This window comes from Schistocerca nitens, chromosome 5, assembly GCF_023898315.1.
Source record: "Schistocerca nitens isolate TAMUIC-IGC-003100 chromosome 5, iqSchNite1.1, whole genome shotgun sequence".
NCBI lineage: Eukaryota > Metazoa > Arthropoda > Insecta > Orthoptera > Acrididae > Schistocerca > Schistocerca nitens.
In genome coordinates this window covers 543,338,507-543,358,400 of record NC_064618.1, presented here as the reverse complement: position 1 = coordinate 543,358,400, position 19,894 = coordinate 543,338,507, and the positions used below count along the sequence as shown (strand labels likewise).

Here is a 19,894-nt window from a genome sequence, read left to right as displayed (position 1 = left end):
TATGCCTGAAGAAAGTGTTTGTTATCGTTAACTCATTAATTAACAAGAACGCCTTCGGTCTATATCCATAATTATTTTTTGTGTTTTTCCCTTCAGAAGGAATAACATTTGACACTGGGATCTTACCTACCCTTGCATTTAAATCTCCTGCTATTGTCAGATAATCATTTTTGTTCATGTTGTATAGGGTTCTTTGCATAATGTAGTAAATTTCTACATTGTCATCATATTTCGCCTTTCTGCGATATATACTCCATTTACCGGTAAGGAACCCCTTAGTATCTTTATTCTGACCTGAATTATCCGTTCACTGATGATGCATAATGCATAATGTAGTAAATTTCTACATTGTCATCATATTTCCCCTTTCTGCGATATATACTCCATTTACCGGTAAGGAACCCCTTAGTATCTTTATTCTGACCTGAATTATCCGTTCACTGATGATGGTGTAAAGTTGTTGAATAAAGTTTTCTTTCACAGAAAGAAAACTAGCACAGGCCCTTACGTTTCGAGGGTCTTCACTGTAGTTCATATTTATTGTTGTAGAATCTCTTGATTTCTTTCTGGTTCCTGTTATGATGTCTACGTCACTCAATATTTTTAAATTCATTTTAGTGTTATACTTCCTAATCACTGAAACGGCGAATATTGAATATAGCCAATTTGAATACACTGTCCATATCAAGTCGTTTGTTGCAGGTTTTTGCTAATATCGCCTAAAATTTAGGAGTCCGACGTGTCTTTTTCTGGAGATCCTGAGTAATACTGTAAATCCCGCGTTACGGGATACCTGTTTGCAGCCAGGGTAACTAGGCGGTGGGGCTGCTACCTTAGGCATTGCAGTAAACTTGTTTTTCTGTTGGTGTCGTGGATGTTTGCCTTTTCCTCACGCTGTTTCTGACCCCTGCCCAAGAGACTTGTCTGGCTTGGTTGGCCCTGCCAGGAGTTTAAGCTCCAAAATAAAATGTTTTAAGTAATAAATACGTGCTCCAGATCTTGACATAATACTGATGCAGAAAACTACCACCTCTAAACTATTAGTCGTTCAGAAATCAAAAATTTTGCACTTCACAAAAAGAAAACAACTAGCATCCTGTAACTATAATATCAGTAAGTCCTGTTGTAATCGGCCAACTCATATAAATACCTAGGTGTAACACTTTGTAGGGATGTGAAATGGAATGGTCACCCAGGTACATTTGTGGATAAAGCAGTGGTAGACCGGCTTATTGGTGGAATACTGGGCAAGTGCAATTACTGTACAAAGGAGATTACTTACAGATCACTAGCGCGACCGATTTTAGAATGTTGCTCAAGTGTGTAAGTCCCGTACCAGACAAGACTAACAGGTGATATCGAACTTATACAGAGAAGGGCAGCACGAATGGTCACAGATTTGTTCCGTGGGAGAGTGTCACTGAGATACTGAAGGAAGTGAACTGGAAGACTTTTGATGGTACACATTAGCTATTCCGAGAAAGCTTGTAGAAAAGTAATTTAGGAACCGGCCTTAAATGATTAATCTAGGAATACAGTACTACCCCCAACGTATAGCTCACATAGGGATCGTGAAGATAAGATTAGAATAATTAGTACACTCACAGAGGCATTCAAAGAAGCATTCTTCCCGCGCTCCTTACGTGAATGGAACAGGAAGAAACCGTAATAACTGGTACAGTGGTGCGTACCCTCTGCCATGGACCTCACGGTGGTTTGCAGAATACAGATGTAGATGTAGCTGTAGATCTAGATCTGAAACAGAGATTTCATAGTAACAACAAAGGCATCATAACAGAAAGGTAGTTCAATACGCCACCCTATGGATTTCCGGCCACCGATAATCCTAGACGCTCACCGATCAGCATCTACTTATATTTGTTTTCACAATGGATGGACATACTGTTTACATTTGTCATTTTCTTTGCAGTAAGCCTATCAGTGACTAACTATATAAATTGTCACAAAAGGAAGATTTGTTTTCAGTAGTCATGTAGTTTACAATAAAATAATATTGATTCAATAACTGATGCATTTTTCTTCATTTTGTGAGAATGGCCATGTACAGTTCCGGCTGTCCTATGGGAGAACTTTTTGTAGTTAAATCAATTTTATTATTTGGATCATAGTTACATTGATCCTAAAACCGCGAAACAGCCAATAGTCCACTATATAGTGCCTTTTGCACGATGTCGCAAGACAGAATACTCAGACGCAGATTCGAGCAGAATTTAGAACAATATTCATTTCAGGTTCCTGCTCACAAACATAAGGCCGATCTGATGAGATTTAGTCACAAAACGGATCCGTCTTTGGAAAAGAACCTCGAAATTAATCTGATAGCGATAAATGGAATTAGGTGGGAACTACAGCACATACATAGTTATGCAAGCGAATTGTCAATTTTTGGACCTGGATGAGAGGAAAGCTACGACTTATCACGTGGACGATACTCCCACATGATCAGCATCAAAAACACCCGTAGTGAGGTGCTTTAACAATTTTTCCTCAAGTTCGATCGTCAGTATATGTCAGTATATGTCAATCTTTACTTTTTACGCTTCTTGCCGTGTTTGTTATCGTGAAAAATACCGTGCAGCATTGTGGTTTGGAGTGGTGTTCAAAGCAATCTTAGGGTTGACGTCAGGTAACGCTTTACAGTGTCCTACAAATAAGTATGTCACAGGCTGATATAAACGACAGTATTTTTTGCGATGTAAGGTGATCAATAATTATTAAATTTTCTAAAATATGTAGCTGTGGCTACTTCTGAAAGAATGACTTTTTTTGTGGTGCATTCAGTTTTACTGCAACATCGGTTAATATCGTAATTCGTATACTGAAACCCACAGTTGTTCCTCTGCGAACATGACATCGTAAGAAAATATAAACTGAACGTGTGAACTCTTCGGTGAAGTTGCAAGTTCGCACTTAATGAAGGTTCTTGCGCGATGAACGGAACGACATTTGTGCGGCACAAAACCTGAACCGTATACATGGAAGGTCACGAAGGTTTTGTGCGTGAGATCCATCAGAGAAGTATGAAACCTGCCCTGCATGTATAATATGCTGCGTTTTAAAATACGAGTATTTATGGTCTTCTTAATGTATAGGGCAAGGAGGATAAGTTACATTTGAAAGGATAAACTGTCACAGCACTCTTTCATTGACTTCTTCTGAAAATGTCTGGTAACCCAACCTGAGATACTTCAGAAGTTTTGACTTCCATATTTAACAAAATCTTTCTTTTCCTGACACATTTACTGCAAATAAACGAAGCATCATATCAAAATTTTCGTCATTTCAAAAGTTCTCGAATGCCGCTAGTAAACGACATAAATATGTATGAAATGTGTATTTTTGCTATGTATTGATAGATTTAAATGTTATCAGAAATACACTAAATATTTGTCCCTATGCGTACTACATAACTTGGTTGACGTCTACAAGATAAGTTGATGCTTTGATGCGCCATTGTATTTTATTTAAAGAAAGCTTTATTAGAAATGGTTTTATTTGTTAACATATTGCTTACTTAAATTTAAAAATATTTCTGCAAAAACAATATTATGGCAGTAATAAGTTATTAGGATCTCATATTGTGATCGACAGTAGCTCAATGTATAAATGAGTTCCAAACTGCTGCTTTACAGGGATGAGATTAATTTGGCGGTATTGTCGCTAATAGAGAATGGGGAGCTGACAAAACTGAAGAATCGCTGGTGGTATGACCGTACTGAATGCAAGCATGGCGACAAACAGGTATTTATAGTTTACGCTTTCGACACTTTTCCAGTACATTTTTATATAATTTGTGCGTCGGAAAAATTTCAACTTTTATTTCCACTAGTTAATATAAATGAATTATCTAGAGTGTATTACTACGTTTAGTTAATATACACCATTACAGTTACGTATGTCTTTCATATTTCTTGTATTTCGGTTCCATACTGCTTTCTCTAACATGAAACCTAATATTTTAATAGGCACAATTAATTTGGATAATGAAACTACGATGTTATTAAAACTGTTTCTATAAATAAAGTGGCGTTACTGCAGAATACAGTTAGTCTAATAAATCCGTCATGTTTTAGAAGAAATTATTTACAAAAGACTACTAATCTTATTTCGGCAACATAGAGAGTATATCATTGTAAGTCTGACCGATGCAATCAAAACAATTTATATTCTCCCTGTAGCAGAGTTTTGATTTCACGCAGATTCAAAACAGCAAAGTTTTCCCATTCGGTAATATAGGAGTACACGGATAACGCCAACAACGAAGTAAGTGCAGGGGAAGAGAAGGAGAATAATTGTTTTGTTCTATATTGTTAGCCTTCTGACTTTCTAATTATACAGGATATTTCTTCGTATTTAGAGGTAGGTATTTGATTAAACAAATCGTTCACGAACTTAGTATCAGAATACGTGCATTTAAACTTTTATCTCTCCATAAGGCCCTCGTTAGGCCGACATTTCGTTATTTGTAGCTCCATCGACGCCATAGCTATTAACGACGATAACTCCCACTGGATATACGAAGATTTTTGAGAAAATTGCGACCTTGTTTAATTACAGAGGCTGCTCGTTGGCGTTAAATTCACAAAGGCACGAACGTTATTCGGCGCGTGCGGAATGCGAGATTCATATTTCGTAAAAGATATTACTTCTGCAGAATTACGTTTTAATTACAAAAGGACTCGCGCATTAAGCAAGTAAACACTCACACTAAACAAAACAATCGAAAGACGTGGAAATTTGTACGTTTGAGAGAAACCCGATACCAATTTTCTGTATATATGCTTTAAGTAAACACAAGTTGTATCTTGTACAACTGGCTGTAATTTCTGTTTACTTAAGAAATTGAGATTCACTTTTAATATTCTTTTTCTTTTATTATTCTCTCTATCACTTTCTCTCTCTCTCTCTCTCTCTCTCTCTCTCTCTCTCTCTCTCTCTCTCTCTCTCTCTCACACACACACACACACACACACACACACAATGAAAGGTAGGTGAAGTTCATACGAAATTAATATTCCCTTTTTGAGAGTAGTCCCTGTTGTTGGAAACAAACCTCGCCACTCCGTCTTGTAGCATCTTACTTGACCTCTCTAAATTCTCCGATGTAGAACATTTCGTATTCTAATAGCCGGACTCCACGACACATTAACAAAGAAGGACTTGTGCTATAATAGGTTACTTTCATGTTCATCCAGAGTTGCCCATATGTTGTAGTCCAATTTAGGACAGAAGACCACTCGTTTTCTTGAGCCTGCTTCCGAATGGTGTGTTGCAGTAGTTAACACACGGGAAACATATTCGGGAGGTCTTTGGTTCAAATCCCATCACACCGGCCATATTTAGGATTCCGGCATTTCTCTAAATCGCTTAAGGCTGATTGCTCTGAAAAGATGGTTATGATTCCCCCCCCCCCCCCATACTTTTCCAGTCCGAACCGGTCCTTTGTCGCCAAGAAGCAGTTCGATCAGTTGTTAAACCCTAATCGCCATTAATTTTGTCAGGTCTTTTATTGTGCTTTTTGTGTGAATCGGAAATGTATCTTCGTTTAACTTTCTCCCAATATATTTCATTGCCTGTGTTTCTCGAATGGTATTTACTCTTCTCCAACTAATAAATTTGTGTAAAGCAGACAGTTTGGAAACCAGGTACTGATAAGATTTGCGCTATTTTCACGAGCTGCAGTAACATAAAATAACGAATCACTCTCATTTTGCCAACTGCCAAGAAAGTCGAACGGATAGAAATTTAGTACACTCTTTTGAACTCGAGTGTGAGAGCCTCCTACTCATTCTTAAATTTAATTTGAGTTCATAACTGGGATGACCTCAGTATCAATACCGTGAAAATATTCCCCTAGTAAAGAAGATTTTGACTCATGTGTGAATAATAGCACGATACGACGTCTTTTTGTGAGATATTCACAGATAGGGAAGACTCACATTGCGCAACGGTTAACATATGGCATCTTGAACATTATCTTAGGCCATGCAAAATTAAGACCGATGTATTCAAAGCTTACTAACTCGATACGAAAAAGTCATCATCCTCTCTTATAAGCAGCACGTTTGTAATGGAGATAAAGACTCCACGTTATATAAACTTTCATTTAATCAAAAGAAGCATTAATCACAATAGCCATTCTCAACATAATCAGGATTAGAATATGTCTTGAAGTTACCTGCAGATCAGATCTATCTTATTCTTGCTGTAATACGAGTGCACAGAAATAAGTGTGTATCCTACCCTTAGCTGCTTCTGTAAACAACGATTGCAGTGAAGGCAGAAAGGATTCAGTTAAGTGTGTTCATGTCGATTACGACTTAGGAAGCTGACCAACAAAGCGTGATAAGTTATAAATTGTTTCAACATGAGAAATAATTAAACAGTAATTGGAATAATGGTTGGTTATTGCCCAATAATAAAAACACTAGAGCTCAGCAATGAAATTACAGAAATCCTCCAGGACCGCACCTAGTATACAATAACCAGAAATAGTCAAAATTAGTACAAAAAGAACGCCATATAACTTCTAACCCCGTAGTAACATTATATAAATGTGATATTAACTGAACGATGACTTGGACTCACCGATTATTTCATCAAAGACCAGTATTGATCCTTAAACGTGGAACAGAGTCGTTCGCTCTGAACTACGGATACGCTTTGGTCACACAAAAAGCACATCTAAAATCTGGAAAAATTAATATATTAGTGTAATATTACGCCAAAAAGCTCGAGCACGTAATATTCTAAACTCATATGCTTGTAGGATGCAGCGTAGAAACGCCATCAACATGAAACACTTGACAAAGTCGTCGAATTTGAACCAACAGAACAATGAAGGTCGAGCAACGTCGAAGCGATGACTACTCTAGCGATCCCGGAAACAGCTACTGCTTACAAAGTGTGGAGTGTAGATATGCTTACGCTACAGAGCAAAAAATTTTGGCATTTCTAGCAGACTAAACCAGTGCATAGTGTGTCTTTGCACATTGCCAGTGACTTTTAAATCACGTGAAGCTAAATGATGTGGAGGGGGCTTTCTAATGAATGGATTTGACGGTGGAAAACTATTCCTGAAAGAAGCGACCCGAATCAACCTCACGACATTCGTTTTTCCGCCTTAACTGTACTGCAAATAAAAAGTTCAACAACTGCTACGGAAGACAGTGACTCTAGAAAACCTATTACGGATAAAAATCAATGTTGTAAAATTAAAGACTGGAGATAAACTAAGGCAAAAATACTGGAGAAAACGGTTTGCATAAGACAAATGAGCCATAAGAGACTTATAGACTTCTTTGATAAGTCTCAGATGACCGTGACAAATGTCTTCTAAAAACACAGGACAAGAAGCTGTTCTTGGAGAAGACCAGAAGGTACGGAAAACTATTAAACAGACTAGGTGAGTACAGTACGACTTGTGAACCAAATAATCGGCCGCTGTCCCTAAAAATGTACAGCTATGGATTTAGGCCGAACCCCAGTAGTAATGATCACTAGAAAGACATTCAGCAAGAAATGACATGCCACGATGAAGCGTGGTGTTCGCTACTTAAGCTAAGCTATTCATCTAAGCATAAGCATGGATGATAGTTAAGCAGAATGAAACAGGAACATTAAAAAAAAAAAGATATAATTCAGGCTCTGAACAGGGTCAAGTATATCATCAACTCAGAAGACAATCCACATTATCGATGAAAGAAATAACTATAATAATTAAAATGATGGAATGGGAACACGGCAGAATAGGTTTTAAGTTAACAATAACAGCACTGGAGTAAGATCTGACTGAACGTGCGGACAAGACAGATAAAGAAAAGAGAAGAGAGGGAGAGAGAGGTGGGGGGGGGGGGGGGGAGCGTACGGAGATGGAGATTTTGATGGCCATAGAGAATATTATCGTTGTGTTATTAAAAAGAATTAACATATTCAGAGAATCGAATGAAGCTAGACATAGGAAACCCGTATGAGGTACGGAGGAAAAGATAAGTAAATAACAATAGATATCTTGGATGACGAGGAACTTTCCCGAAAATTGCTGTAAGAACTTAGTCTTGATGAAATAGTAACCATTTAATATTGTCAGAATTTGATGGAACGTGGAATATTACACCTCAAATATCTCGAGAACGTCTGATAAAAGAAAACTCTCGAGAGCAATTTCTGTTCATTATTTAGTTAACTACAGGTTCCATAGATCATTTGAACAGTTCCCTGATCTAAATGATGTGGAGCGAGTCAGTTTACTGGATATGTTTACGTGGTTAGTTTTAACATTAATTAAAATATTACTTTTTAATCCACATGGAGCTACACCTAGGCTCTAGCCTTTTTGCAAGTTACCGGTTTTGAAATAGAACGCTGTTAATTTAACTGAAGCAACTGTCCCGGAGACATGATTTTAGATTGGATCTAAAACTTGTGTTACCACCCGTCAGACGTTTTATGTTATTTGACAAAATATCAAACAATTTTGTTGTTGCAGATTCTGACGGACTGACAGCTTCAATAATGGGCAATAATTATGGTTTTTCATTTATTTTTGTAGGCATGGACTTCATTATTCCTCTCAAATTGTGGTTGATTATTTATAACGAATTTAATTAGCGAACATATAAATGATGATAGGGCAGTTAAAATGCCTAACCCGTTGAAGAAATATCTACATGACTACCGTGGGCGAACATCACTAACTATAGTTAGTGCTCGTTAATGAGCAGTCAGTATTTTCGTTCTAAGTTCTGTGTTGTCCCAGAAAATTATTCCATATGAATACTCCATACTGCATGCTGGTTAAAACCCAAAGTTGTAAGCAATGACTTTTTTGAGGAGATTAAAGTCTGTAGTCAAAGAGTATTCTGATGGGTAACGGAGGTAGTTTTTTCGTAGCAGTAGACAATAAACTGAAGTCCACAGAGGGAGAAATTAAGCTTTATATAAGATTCTTTGGGCAAGAAACCGAAGGGTTGGCATAAACTTATAATCAAATCCTTCTTCTACCAACAAGACTCACCTCCAGATGCAACCAAAATCTTTAGATGGAACCCAAGTTCACAAGTACGTACGTCCCTCAGTCACACTCTCATCATTGGAGGAGACTTTAATCGCCGAGCCATCAGTTGGGAATATTACAGCTTCGTAGGTGGAGGGCGTGTCAAGATGTACTGCGAAACATTACTAAAAACCTTCTCTGAGAACTACCTAGAATATATAGCTACAAAGCCCATCCACCATGGAAATATATTGGATATAATGGCAACAAATAGATTTCACCTATTTCAGGATGTCAACATTAAAACTTTTTATCACTAATCACAAGGCAGTTGTAACAACAATGTTTACCAACGTACAAAGGGCATTAAAACAATTAGAAGCGTTTATATGTTCAGCAAAGAGGCAGTAGTGTTACATCTCAGTGAGGATACTGAAACATTTAGCTCTGAGCAGGAACATGTCGAAGAAGTGTGACTCAAGTTTAAAAGGATAGTTGTCCGTTCATCTGATGGATACCGAGCGAGGTGGCGCAGAGGTTAGACACTGGACTCGCATTCGGGAGGACGACGGTTCAATCACGCGTCCGGCCATCCTGATTTAGGTTTTCCGTGATTTCCCTAAATCGCTCCAGGCAAATGCCGGTATGGTACCTTTCAAAGGGCACGGCCGACTTCCTTCCCCGTCCTTCCCTAATCTGATGAGACCGATGACCTCGCTGTTTGGTCTCCTTCCCCCAAACCAACCAACCAACCAACCTGATGGATATGTGCCGATTTGAACGTTCTGGTAGACGGGACCCTCCATGGTATACAGACACAGTAAAGAATCTTCTAAAAAGGCTACTGTATAATATGTGTAGACAAAAGTACAGAAATATAGCCAGAGAGAAACTGATTGAAAATCGTGTGTATATCAAGAGGACTGTGCGTCAAGTATTCAAGGACTTCCATAGCAGAATATTATCTAAATACTTCACACAAAACCCAAATAAACTGCAGTCGTTAAGTGAAGTCTCTTAGTCGCACCAAATTCAGTGTCTAAGAAACTTATGAACGGGACAGGAGCTGAATTTGTTTATTTCATTTATTTATTTTGAGTCGTCAGTCTTCCAACTTGTTTCATGCAGCCCAGCACCAACTGTTCTCCTTTGCCAATATCTGTATCTCAGTGTAGCACTTGCAACCTAATTGTTCAATTATTAGGTGGGTGTATTCAAATCTCTGCCTCCTTTTACTAGTTTTACCAACTACAACTGTATCTAGTATGTGAAAGGTATTCCGTGACGTCTTAACAAATTTGATGTCATCCTGTCCCTTCTTCTTTTCAATTTTTTCCATATATTGTTTTCCTCGAGAATTCTGTGGAGAATCATAACTTACTTTATCAGTTTGCATAATTTTCAGCATTCTTCTATAGCACTACATCTCAAATGCTTCTACACTCATCAGCCAGAAAATTATCTCCACCTACCTAATAGCCGGCACGTCCACCTTTGGTGGTGACACGTCGTGGCAGGGGAGCACGGAGGTGGAGGGTGTCGGCACCACATTCAACCCCGTACATTTCGGGAGGGGGGAGGGGAGGGGAGTGATGATCTCTGACATCACGTTCAATCACATCCCAGATGTGTTCGATTGGGTTCATATCTGATGAGTAAAGGGGGCGACACATCAATTGGAACACGCCACTGTGTTCCTGGAACCACTCCATCACATTTCTGGACGTCTGACATGAAGCGTTATCTTGTTGAAAAAGGCCGCTGCCGTCGGGGAAACTGGTCGTCATGAAGTGGTGTGTACGTGGTCTGAAATCGGTGTACGATACTCTTTGAACGTCATGGTGCCTTTCACGAGCTCCACTGAACCCATGGATGCCAACGTGAATGTTTATATCGAAAGTAGGTGTGTGGTCAGAATGTTTGAATGATCAGTTTATTCTCATCTGTTCCGGTTTTCCTACAGGCCATGTATCACTGCCATAAAATGCTTTGCTCCAAAAGCACATTCTCAGAAATTTCCTCCTCAAATTAACACCTAAGTTTGACCAGTAGACACCTCTTGGCCAGGAATGAAGTGTTTGCCTGTGCTAATGTGCTTTTTATGTTCTCCTTGCTCCAACCGTCATGGGTTGTTTCGATACCTTGGTAGCAGAATTTCTTAACATTGTCTACTTCGTGATTCCCACTTCTGATGTTAAGTTTCTCGCTGTTCTCATTACTGCTACATCTGATTAATTTCCTATTGCTTCCATTAACTCTCAATCAATATTCTCTACTCATTAGACTGTTTATTCCATTCATAAGATCCTGTAACTCTTCTTCACTTTCACTGAGGATAGCAATGTTAATATCCTTCCACCTTGAGTTTTAATTGCACTGTTGAAACCTTTTTTATTTCCTTCATTGCTCCTTCGATGTATAGATTGAACAGTATTGGCAAAAGAAAACATCCCTCACTTACATCCTTTTTATTCCATGCCCTTCGTTCTTAGTCATCCACTCTAATTGTTCCCTCTTTGACAGTAACGCACTCTGTTTCCAGATCGACATATCCTATGTCTGTGTCTTGATTTTTTTCCGTCTTGCTTCCATTACTAAGAGCAACCTCAGAATTGCCTCTCTGATGCCTTTATCTTTCCTGAAGACAAACAGATCATCATGTAACAAAACCTCAATTTTCTTTTTCACTCTTCTGTATATTATTCTCGTCAGCAAGAGCCGTTGAGCCGTTAAGCTGACTGTGCGATAATACTCGCACTATTCAGCTTTTTCTATCTGATTGTGTGATAATACTTGCACTATTCAGCTTCCCCCCCCCCATGCCCCATGAACCATGGACCTTGACGTTGGTGGGGAGGCTTGCGTGGCTCAGCCATCCAGATAGCCGTACCGTAGGTGCAACCACAACGGAGGGGTATCTGTTGAGAGGCCAGACAAACGTGTGGTTCCTGAAGAGGGGCAGCAGACTTTTCAGTAGTTGCAGGGGCAACAGTCTGGATGAATGACTGATCTGGCCTTGTAACACTAACCAAAACGGCCTTGCTGTGCTGGTACTGCGAACGGTTGAAAGCAAGGGGAAACTACAGCCGTAATTTTTCCCGAGGGCATGCAGCTGTACTGTATGATTAAATGATGATGGCGTCCTCTTCGCTCTTCGATAAAATATTCCGGAGGTAAAATAGGCTCCCATTCGGAGCGGGGGGGGGGGGGGGGGGCTACTCAAGAGGACGTGCTTTTCAGGAGAAAGAAAACTGGCGTTCTACGGATCGGAGCGTGGAATGTCAGATCCCTTAATCGGGCAGGTAGGTTAGAAAATTTAAAAAGGGAAATGGATAGATTAAAGTTAGATATAGTGGGAATTAGTGAAGTTCGGTGGCAGGACGAACAAGACTTTTGGTCAGGCGAATACAGGGTTATAAATACAAAGTCAAATAGGGGTAATGCAGGAGTAGGTTTTAACAATGAATACAAAAATAGGCATGCCGGTAAGCTACTACAAACAGCATAGTGAACGCATTATTGTGGCCAAGATAGACACGAAGCCCTACTACAGTAGTACAAGTTGATATGACAACTAGCTCAGCAGATGACGAAGAAATTGAAGAAACGTATGATGAAATAAAAGAAATTATTCAGGTAGTGAAGGGAGACGAAAATTTAATAGTCATGGGTGACTGAAATTCGAGAGTAGGAAAAGGGAGAGAAAGAAACGTAGTAGTAGGTGAATACGGATTGGGGGTAAGAAATGAAAGAGGAAGCCGCCTGGTAGAATTTTGCACAGAGCACAACATAATCATAGCTAACACTTGGTTTAAGAATCATGAAAGAAGGATGTATACATGGAAGAACCCTGGAGATACTGACAGATTTCAGATAGATTATATAATGGTAAGACAGAAATTTAGGAACCAGGTTTTAAATTGTAAGACGTTTCCATGGGCAGATGTGGACTCTGACCACAGTCTATTGTTTGTGAACTGTAGATTAAAACTGAAGAAACTGCAAAAAGGTGGGTATTTAAAAAGATGGGACCTGGATAAACTGACTAAACCAGAGGTTGTACAGACTTTCAGGGAGAGCATAAGGGAACAATTGACGGGAATGGGGGAAAGAAATACAGTAGATGAAGAATGGGTAGCTTTGAGGGATGAAGTAGTGAATGCAGCAGAGGATCAAGTAGATAAAAAGACGAGGGATAGTAGAAATCCTTGGGTAACAGAAGAAATATTAAATTTAATTGATGAAAGGAGAAAATATAAAAATGCAGTAAAGGAAACAGGCAAAAAGGAATACAAACGTCTCAAAAATGAGATCGACAGGAAGTTCAAAATGGCTAAGCAGGGATAGGTAGAGGACAAATGTAAGGATGTAGAGGCTTATCTCACTAGGGGTAAGATAGATACTGCCTACAGGAAAATTAAAGAGACCTTTGGCGAAAAGAGAACCACTTGTATGAATATCACGAGCTAAGAGGGAAACCCAGTTCTAAGAAGGGAAAGCAGAAAGGTGGAGGGAGTATATAGAGGGTCTATACAAGGGCGATGTGTTTGAGGACAATATTATTGAAATGGAAGAGGATATAGATGAAGATGAAATGGAAGATATGATACTGCGTGAAAAGTTTGACAGAGCACTGAAAGACATGAGTCGAAAGAAGGCCCCGGGAGTAGATAACATTCCATTAGCACTACTGACAGCCTTGGGAGAGCCCGTCCTGACAAAACTCTACCATCTGGTGAGCAAAATGTATGAGATACGCGAAATACCCTCACACTTCAAGAAGAGTATAATAATTCGAATCCCAAATAAAACAGGTGTTGACAGATGTGAAAATTACCGAACTATCAGTTTAATAAGTCACGGCTGCAAAGTACTAACGCGAATTCTTTACAGACGAGTGGAAAAACTAGTAGAAGCCGATCTCGGGGAAGATCAATTTGGATTCCGTAGAAATATTGGAACACGTGAGGCAATACTGACCCTACGACTTATCTTAGAAGCTAGATTAAGGAAAGGCAAACCTACGTTTCTAGCATTTGTAGACTTAGAGAAAGCTTTTGACAATGTTGACTGGAATACACTTTTTCAGATTTTGAAGGTAGCAGGGGTAAAATACAGGGAACGAAGGGCTATTTACAATTTGTACAGAAACCAAATGGCAGTTATAAGAGTTGTGGGGCATGAAAGGGAAGCAGTGATTGAGAAGTGAGTGAGACAAGGTTGTAGCCTCTCCCCGATGTTATTCAATCTGTATATTGAGCAAGCAGTGAAGGAAACAAAAGAAAAATTCGGAGTAGGTATTAAAATTCATGGAGAAGAAATAAAAACTTTGAGGTTCGCCGATGACATTGTAATTCTGTCAGAGACAGCAAAGGACTTGGAAGAGCCGTTGAACGGAATGGATAGCGTCTTGAAAGGAGGACATAAGATGAACATCAACAAAAGCAAAACGAGGATAATGAAATGTAGTCGAATTAAGTCGGGAGATGCTGAGGGTATTAGATTAGGAAATGAGACACTTAAAGTAGTAAAGGAGTTTTGCTATTTGGGGAGCAAAATAACTGATGATGGTCGAAGTAGAGAGGATATAAAATGTAGACTGGCAATGGCAAGGAAAGCATTTCTGAAGAAGAGAAATTTGTTAACATTGAGTATAGATTTAAGTGTCAGGAAGTCACTTCTGAAAGTATTTGTATGGAGTGTAGCCATGTATGGAAGTGAAACATGGACGATAATTAGTTTGGACAAGAAGAGAATAGAAGCTTTCGAAATGTGGTGCTACAGAAGTATGCTGAAGATAAGGTGGGTAGATCACGTAACTAATGAGGAGGTATTGAATAGGATTGGGGAGAAGAGAAGTTTGTGGCACAACTTGACTAGAAGAAGGGATCGGTTGGTAGGACATGTTTTGAGGCATCAAGGGATCACAAATTTAGCATTGGAGGGCAGCGTGGAGGGTAAAAATCGTAGAGGGAGACCAGGAGATGAATACACCAAGCAGATTCAGAAGGATGTAGGTTGCAGTAGGTACTGGGAGATGAAGAAGCTTGCACAGGATAGAGTAGCATGGAGAGCTGCATCAAACCTGTCTCAGGACTGAAGACCACAACAACAACATTCAGCACTTTCTACCTTCGGACAGCTCTTCCTCTCTTCCGAAAGTCATATGGTATATTGCCAGATTCATACATTATACACACCTACGTGAACAGTCTTTTTGTTGCTACTTTCCCTAATGATTTTAGAAATTCTGATGGAATGTTATCTATCCCTTCTGCCTTATTTCATCTTGAGTCTTCCAAAGCACTTTTAATTTAATGTTATAATACTGGATCCCCTGTCTCTTCTGCATTGACTCGTGCTTATTCCTCTATCACTCCGTCAGACCTGTCTTCCCCTATTGAGGTCTTCACTGAACTGTTTCCACCTATCCGTTCTCTCCTATGCATTTGACAGTGTTGTTACCATTCAGCTGTTAATGTTACAACTCTTGCTTTCAATTTCACATGAGGTGGTTTTGACTTTTCTTTATGTAGAGTCACTTCTTCCGACAATCGTTTCTGTTTCGGTTTCTTCACATTTTTCATGCCGCTATTTTGCTTTGTCTCTCTGTACTTCCTATTTACTTCATTTACTTCTGTTACCCATGATTACTTTGTTGTTGAAATCGCGGTACCTATGTTTTTTCTTCCAACTTCTGTGACTGCCCTTCTTGCAGATGCCCATTCAACATCAGATGAGCAGCCTTTTGAGTTATTCCTTATCTCACAATCTATCGCCTTAGAGAATATCAAGCTTATCTCTTCATTCCTTAGGACTTCCATATCCCATTTCTCTACTTACTGATTCTTTCTGTGTAGTCTCTTAAACTTCAGCCTACTCTTCATCACTACTATATTGTGATCTGAGTCTATGTCTGCTCCTGGGGACGCCTTACAATCCATTATCTGATTTCGGAATCTCTGCCTGACCATGATGCAAACAAAACTGAAATCTTCCGTATCTCCCGGCCTTTTACAAATATACCTATTCCTCTTGTGATTCCTGAACACAGTATATGCTATTACCATCTGAAAATTGTTGCAGAGCTTTGTTAGTCTTTCACCTCTCTCATTCCTAGAACCAAGCCCATATTTTCCCGTAACTCTTCCTTTTGCTCTTTCCCCTACAGCCGAATTCCAGTCCCCCATGACTATTAGATTTTTATCTCCATTTACATACTAAATTACCCGTCCAGTATCCTCACATATTTTCTCTATCTCTTGATCTTCAGCTTGTGACGTCGGCATGTATACCTGCATTATCGTTGTCAGTACTAATGAGAGTAATATATCACTGAGCTTTTCACGTACCTCACTCTTTGCACTACTTTCCAATTTATAACGAATCCTACTCCCGTTATACCATTTTCTGCTACTACTGATAGTCCTCTATACTCATCTGACCAGTAGTTGCTGTCCTGTTTCCATTTCACTTCACTGATCCCCATTATATTTAGACTAAGCCTCCGCATTTCTGTAGTCAGATTTTCTAGCTTCACTACCACGTTCATACTTCTGACATGCCACGTCCCGAATCGCAGAAAGTTATCGTTTCGCTGGTCATTAAATCTTTTCCTCACGCTCCCCTCACTCTTGGCAGTACCGAGCGAAGTGGCGCAGTGGTTAGCAACTGGACTCGCATTCGGGAGGACGACGGTTCAAACCCACGTCCAGGCGTCCTGATTTAGGTTTTCCGTGATTTCCCCAAACCTCTTGAGGCAAATGGCGGGATGGTTCCTTTGAAAGGGCGTGGCCGATTTCCTTCCTCATCCTTATGCTCCGTCTCTAATGATCTCGTCGTCGAAGGGGCCGTTAAACACCAATCTCCTCCTCCTCCTTAGCAGTCCACTCCCAGAGATCCCACGGGGAACTAGCCCGGAATCTCTTGCCACTGGAGAGATCAACATGACGCTTTTTCAATTACAGGCCACATGTCCTGTGGATACCCATTACGTGTTTTTAATACAGTGGCTTCCATTACCTTCTGCATTCTCACGCCGTTGGTCAGTGCTGACTCTTCCGCCTTTAGGAGCAGTTTCCGCCCTCTATGACTGGGCCGTTAGCAGAGCGAGGGTGACTTGTTCTGCTAGAAGTCTTTGGCCACCGTTGCTGATGACTTACACTCAAAATGTAAGCTGTAACATGAGTCGGGATCTAGAACGTTTTGATTACACATCACAGGCGCTACCCCTAGACCACAGGTGAAAACACAGCAAAAACAGAAATGCTGAACCACGTTTTCAAATGTTCCTTTGTAAAATAAAAACCAGGAGTATTGCCCCAGTTCAGTTCTCGCATCACAGAAAATGTGAAACAGATTGTCAGTGATATTTATAAACTGTGAAAGTCACCAAAATTGAACAAAACTCCTGGGTCCGATGGAATCCCTGTCAGATTGTGTATCGAATTTATGGCTGGGTTATCCTCTCTTTTAACCAAACTATACCCTAGATCCTTCAATCAAAAACACCATGTCCAGTTGTTGGAAAAAATCACAGACCGCAACAGTCTATCCCGTCTACAAGAAGGGTAGCAGAAGTGATACTCAAAACTGCCGCATGTATCCTTGAAATTCATTTGTTATGAAATAATGTAACATATACTCACTGCAAAGGTGATAAGGTATCTCATACAGAATGACATCTTTTATGCTAACTAACAAGGATTATGAAAACATCAATCATGAGCAGCCCAACTCGCACTTTTCTCGTATAATACTGTGAAAGCTACAAATCAAAGAAATCAGGTAGATATAGTATTTCTTAACTAGTGAAAATCATCTAAATCAGTACTACACCTCTGATAATTATCGACAGTGAAATGTCTGACTGGATTCAGGATTTCTTGTTAGGGGGCACACCGAACGTTATCTTGGATAGAAAGTCATCGACAGATATTGAAGTGACGTGATGTGTGCCTCATGGAAGTGTGTCGGGATCCGTACTGTTCTTGCTCTATGTTAATAACTCGTAACCATTATCGATAGTAGGCACAGATTTTTCACAGGCGATGCGGTAATCGCCGGCCGCGGTGGTCTCGTGGTTCTAGGCGCTCAGTCCGGAACCGCGGGACTGCTACGGTCGCAGGTTCGAATCCTGCCTCGGGCATGGATGTGTGTGATGTCCTTAGGTTAGTTAGGTTTAAGTAGTTCTAAGTTCTAGGGGACTTATGACCTAAGATGTTGAGTCCCATAGTGCTCAGAGCCATTTGATGCGGTAATCTATAACGAAGTACCGTCTGAAAAAGCTCCATAAATATTCCATCGGATCTTGATAAGATTTCAAATTGGTGCAAAGGTTGGCGACTTAATTTGGACGTTCAGAAATGTAAAACTGTGCATTTCAGGAAGCCAAAGCACACACTATCCTATAACTATAATATCAATGAGTCATAATTGAAATCCGTGTACTCATACAAATATCTGGTTTTAACAGTTTGTTGGGATATGACATTGAATGATCACGTGAAAGACCTCGCCTTGTTAGTACAATACTAGATAAATTCCATCAGTCTACAAAGGAGGTTGCTTACAAAACACTCGTGCAATTCATTCTAGAATACTGCTCAAGTGTGTGGGACCTGTACCAAATGGGACTAATATGTGGTGTTGAAAGTACAGAAAGGAGGGCAGTACGAATGATAACAGGTTTGTTTGCCCCATAGCAGCATATCACGGAGATGCTGAAGTAACTGAACTGGCAGACACCTGAATACGGACGCAAACTATCCATGGAATGTCTACTTACAATGATTCAAGAACGACTTTTGAGTAAAAGAATCTACGGATATGCTGCAACTCTCTATGTATCGGTCCCGTACGTATCACGAGGACGAGATGAGACTTACTATGGCGTGCACAGAGGCATTTTAGATTTCATTGTTCCCTCGTTCCATACATGAAATTAAGCGGAAGAAGCTCTATCTTATAGATACGTGGTACAATGAGGATTCAGCCATGAGCGTCGCTATGGTAAACAGAATATGGATGTAGATGTAGATGTAGAATGATTAATTTGGCACTGGAGGAAGCCATACACAGAAAAAAACTTACATGTAGACAAGGAATGCAATGTTTACAAGATATCATGCTGTACATTCGGAGAGAAGAAATGATAGCAAAGCAGAAGAAAGGATGAAATCGGGTTTAAAGTTAGTCTTACTACTAATAACTGAATATCGCGTTTTTTAGGTGTGTTATATGAAAATTCTTTTTATGTATTGAGAAGGCAGGACAACTGAAGTATAAAACACATCTTTTATATTCATGATTGCAGCTTCTGTATCCATTACGTCTCTTTAGATGTTAAAAGGAAAATCGTTTTGAAGAATAAATCTAGGAAATCATTATCTCCGCTTTTCTTGCTACTCCGCCTATTGTTTCAAGTAACTGGACAATGCAAAAAAAGAGTATTCATTGACACAGACCAAAGCTCTTTAATTAATTTTTATATTTTCTGTGTGGCTATTACTAATGGTCATCTTAGTTCCATTAAACGAAGCCATATTCCATTGAACGTTGGATATGTAGAATATCAGAAGTTCTTTTTTGCACGATTCTTACTGGATACTCAACATACGAGTACAGGCTGAGACAATAACTAGGCAGTGTAGTGATGTAGCTGATAAGTTATTTTTCAAGTACGGTGCAGACGGTGCCACCGATGTTGCAGTCTGTGAGCAATAGTGTGGTTGACCTGAAATGCTTTTTGCATGCGTGGGATGACATAGCAATCGATGGCGATGGAATTCTCAAAACCACATCAATCACATCAACGTCTCTCCTGAATGTCAAAAAGGAGTGAGTTGGAGTCGGAGCAATGCGACTTATTGATGCATC

General features: G+C 39.6%; 1 protein-coding gene across 1 annotated transcript in view; it reads left to right on the top strand.

The window, feature by feature from the left end:
• Nucleotides 1-19,894, top strand: part of LOC126260569 (glutamate receptor 1-like) — a 1,252,588-nt gene that overhangs the window by 1,209,698 nt on the left and 22,996 nt on the right. Inside the window, exon 17 of the mRNA XM_049957904.1 lies at nt 3,654-3,762. Coding sequence (XP_049813861.1) covers nt 3,654-3,762 — 109 coding nt within the window. The remainder of the gene's footprint in view (nt 1-3,653; nt 3,763-19,894) is intronic.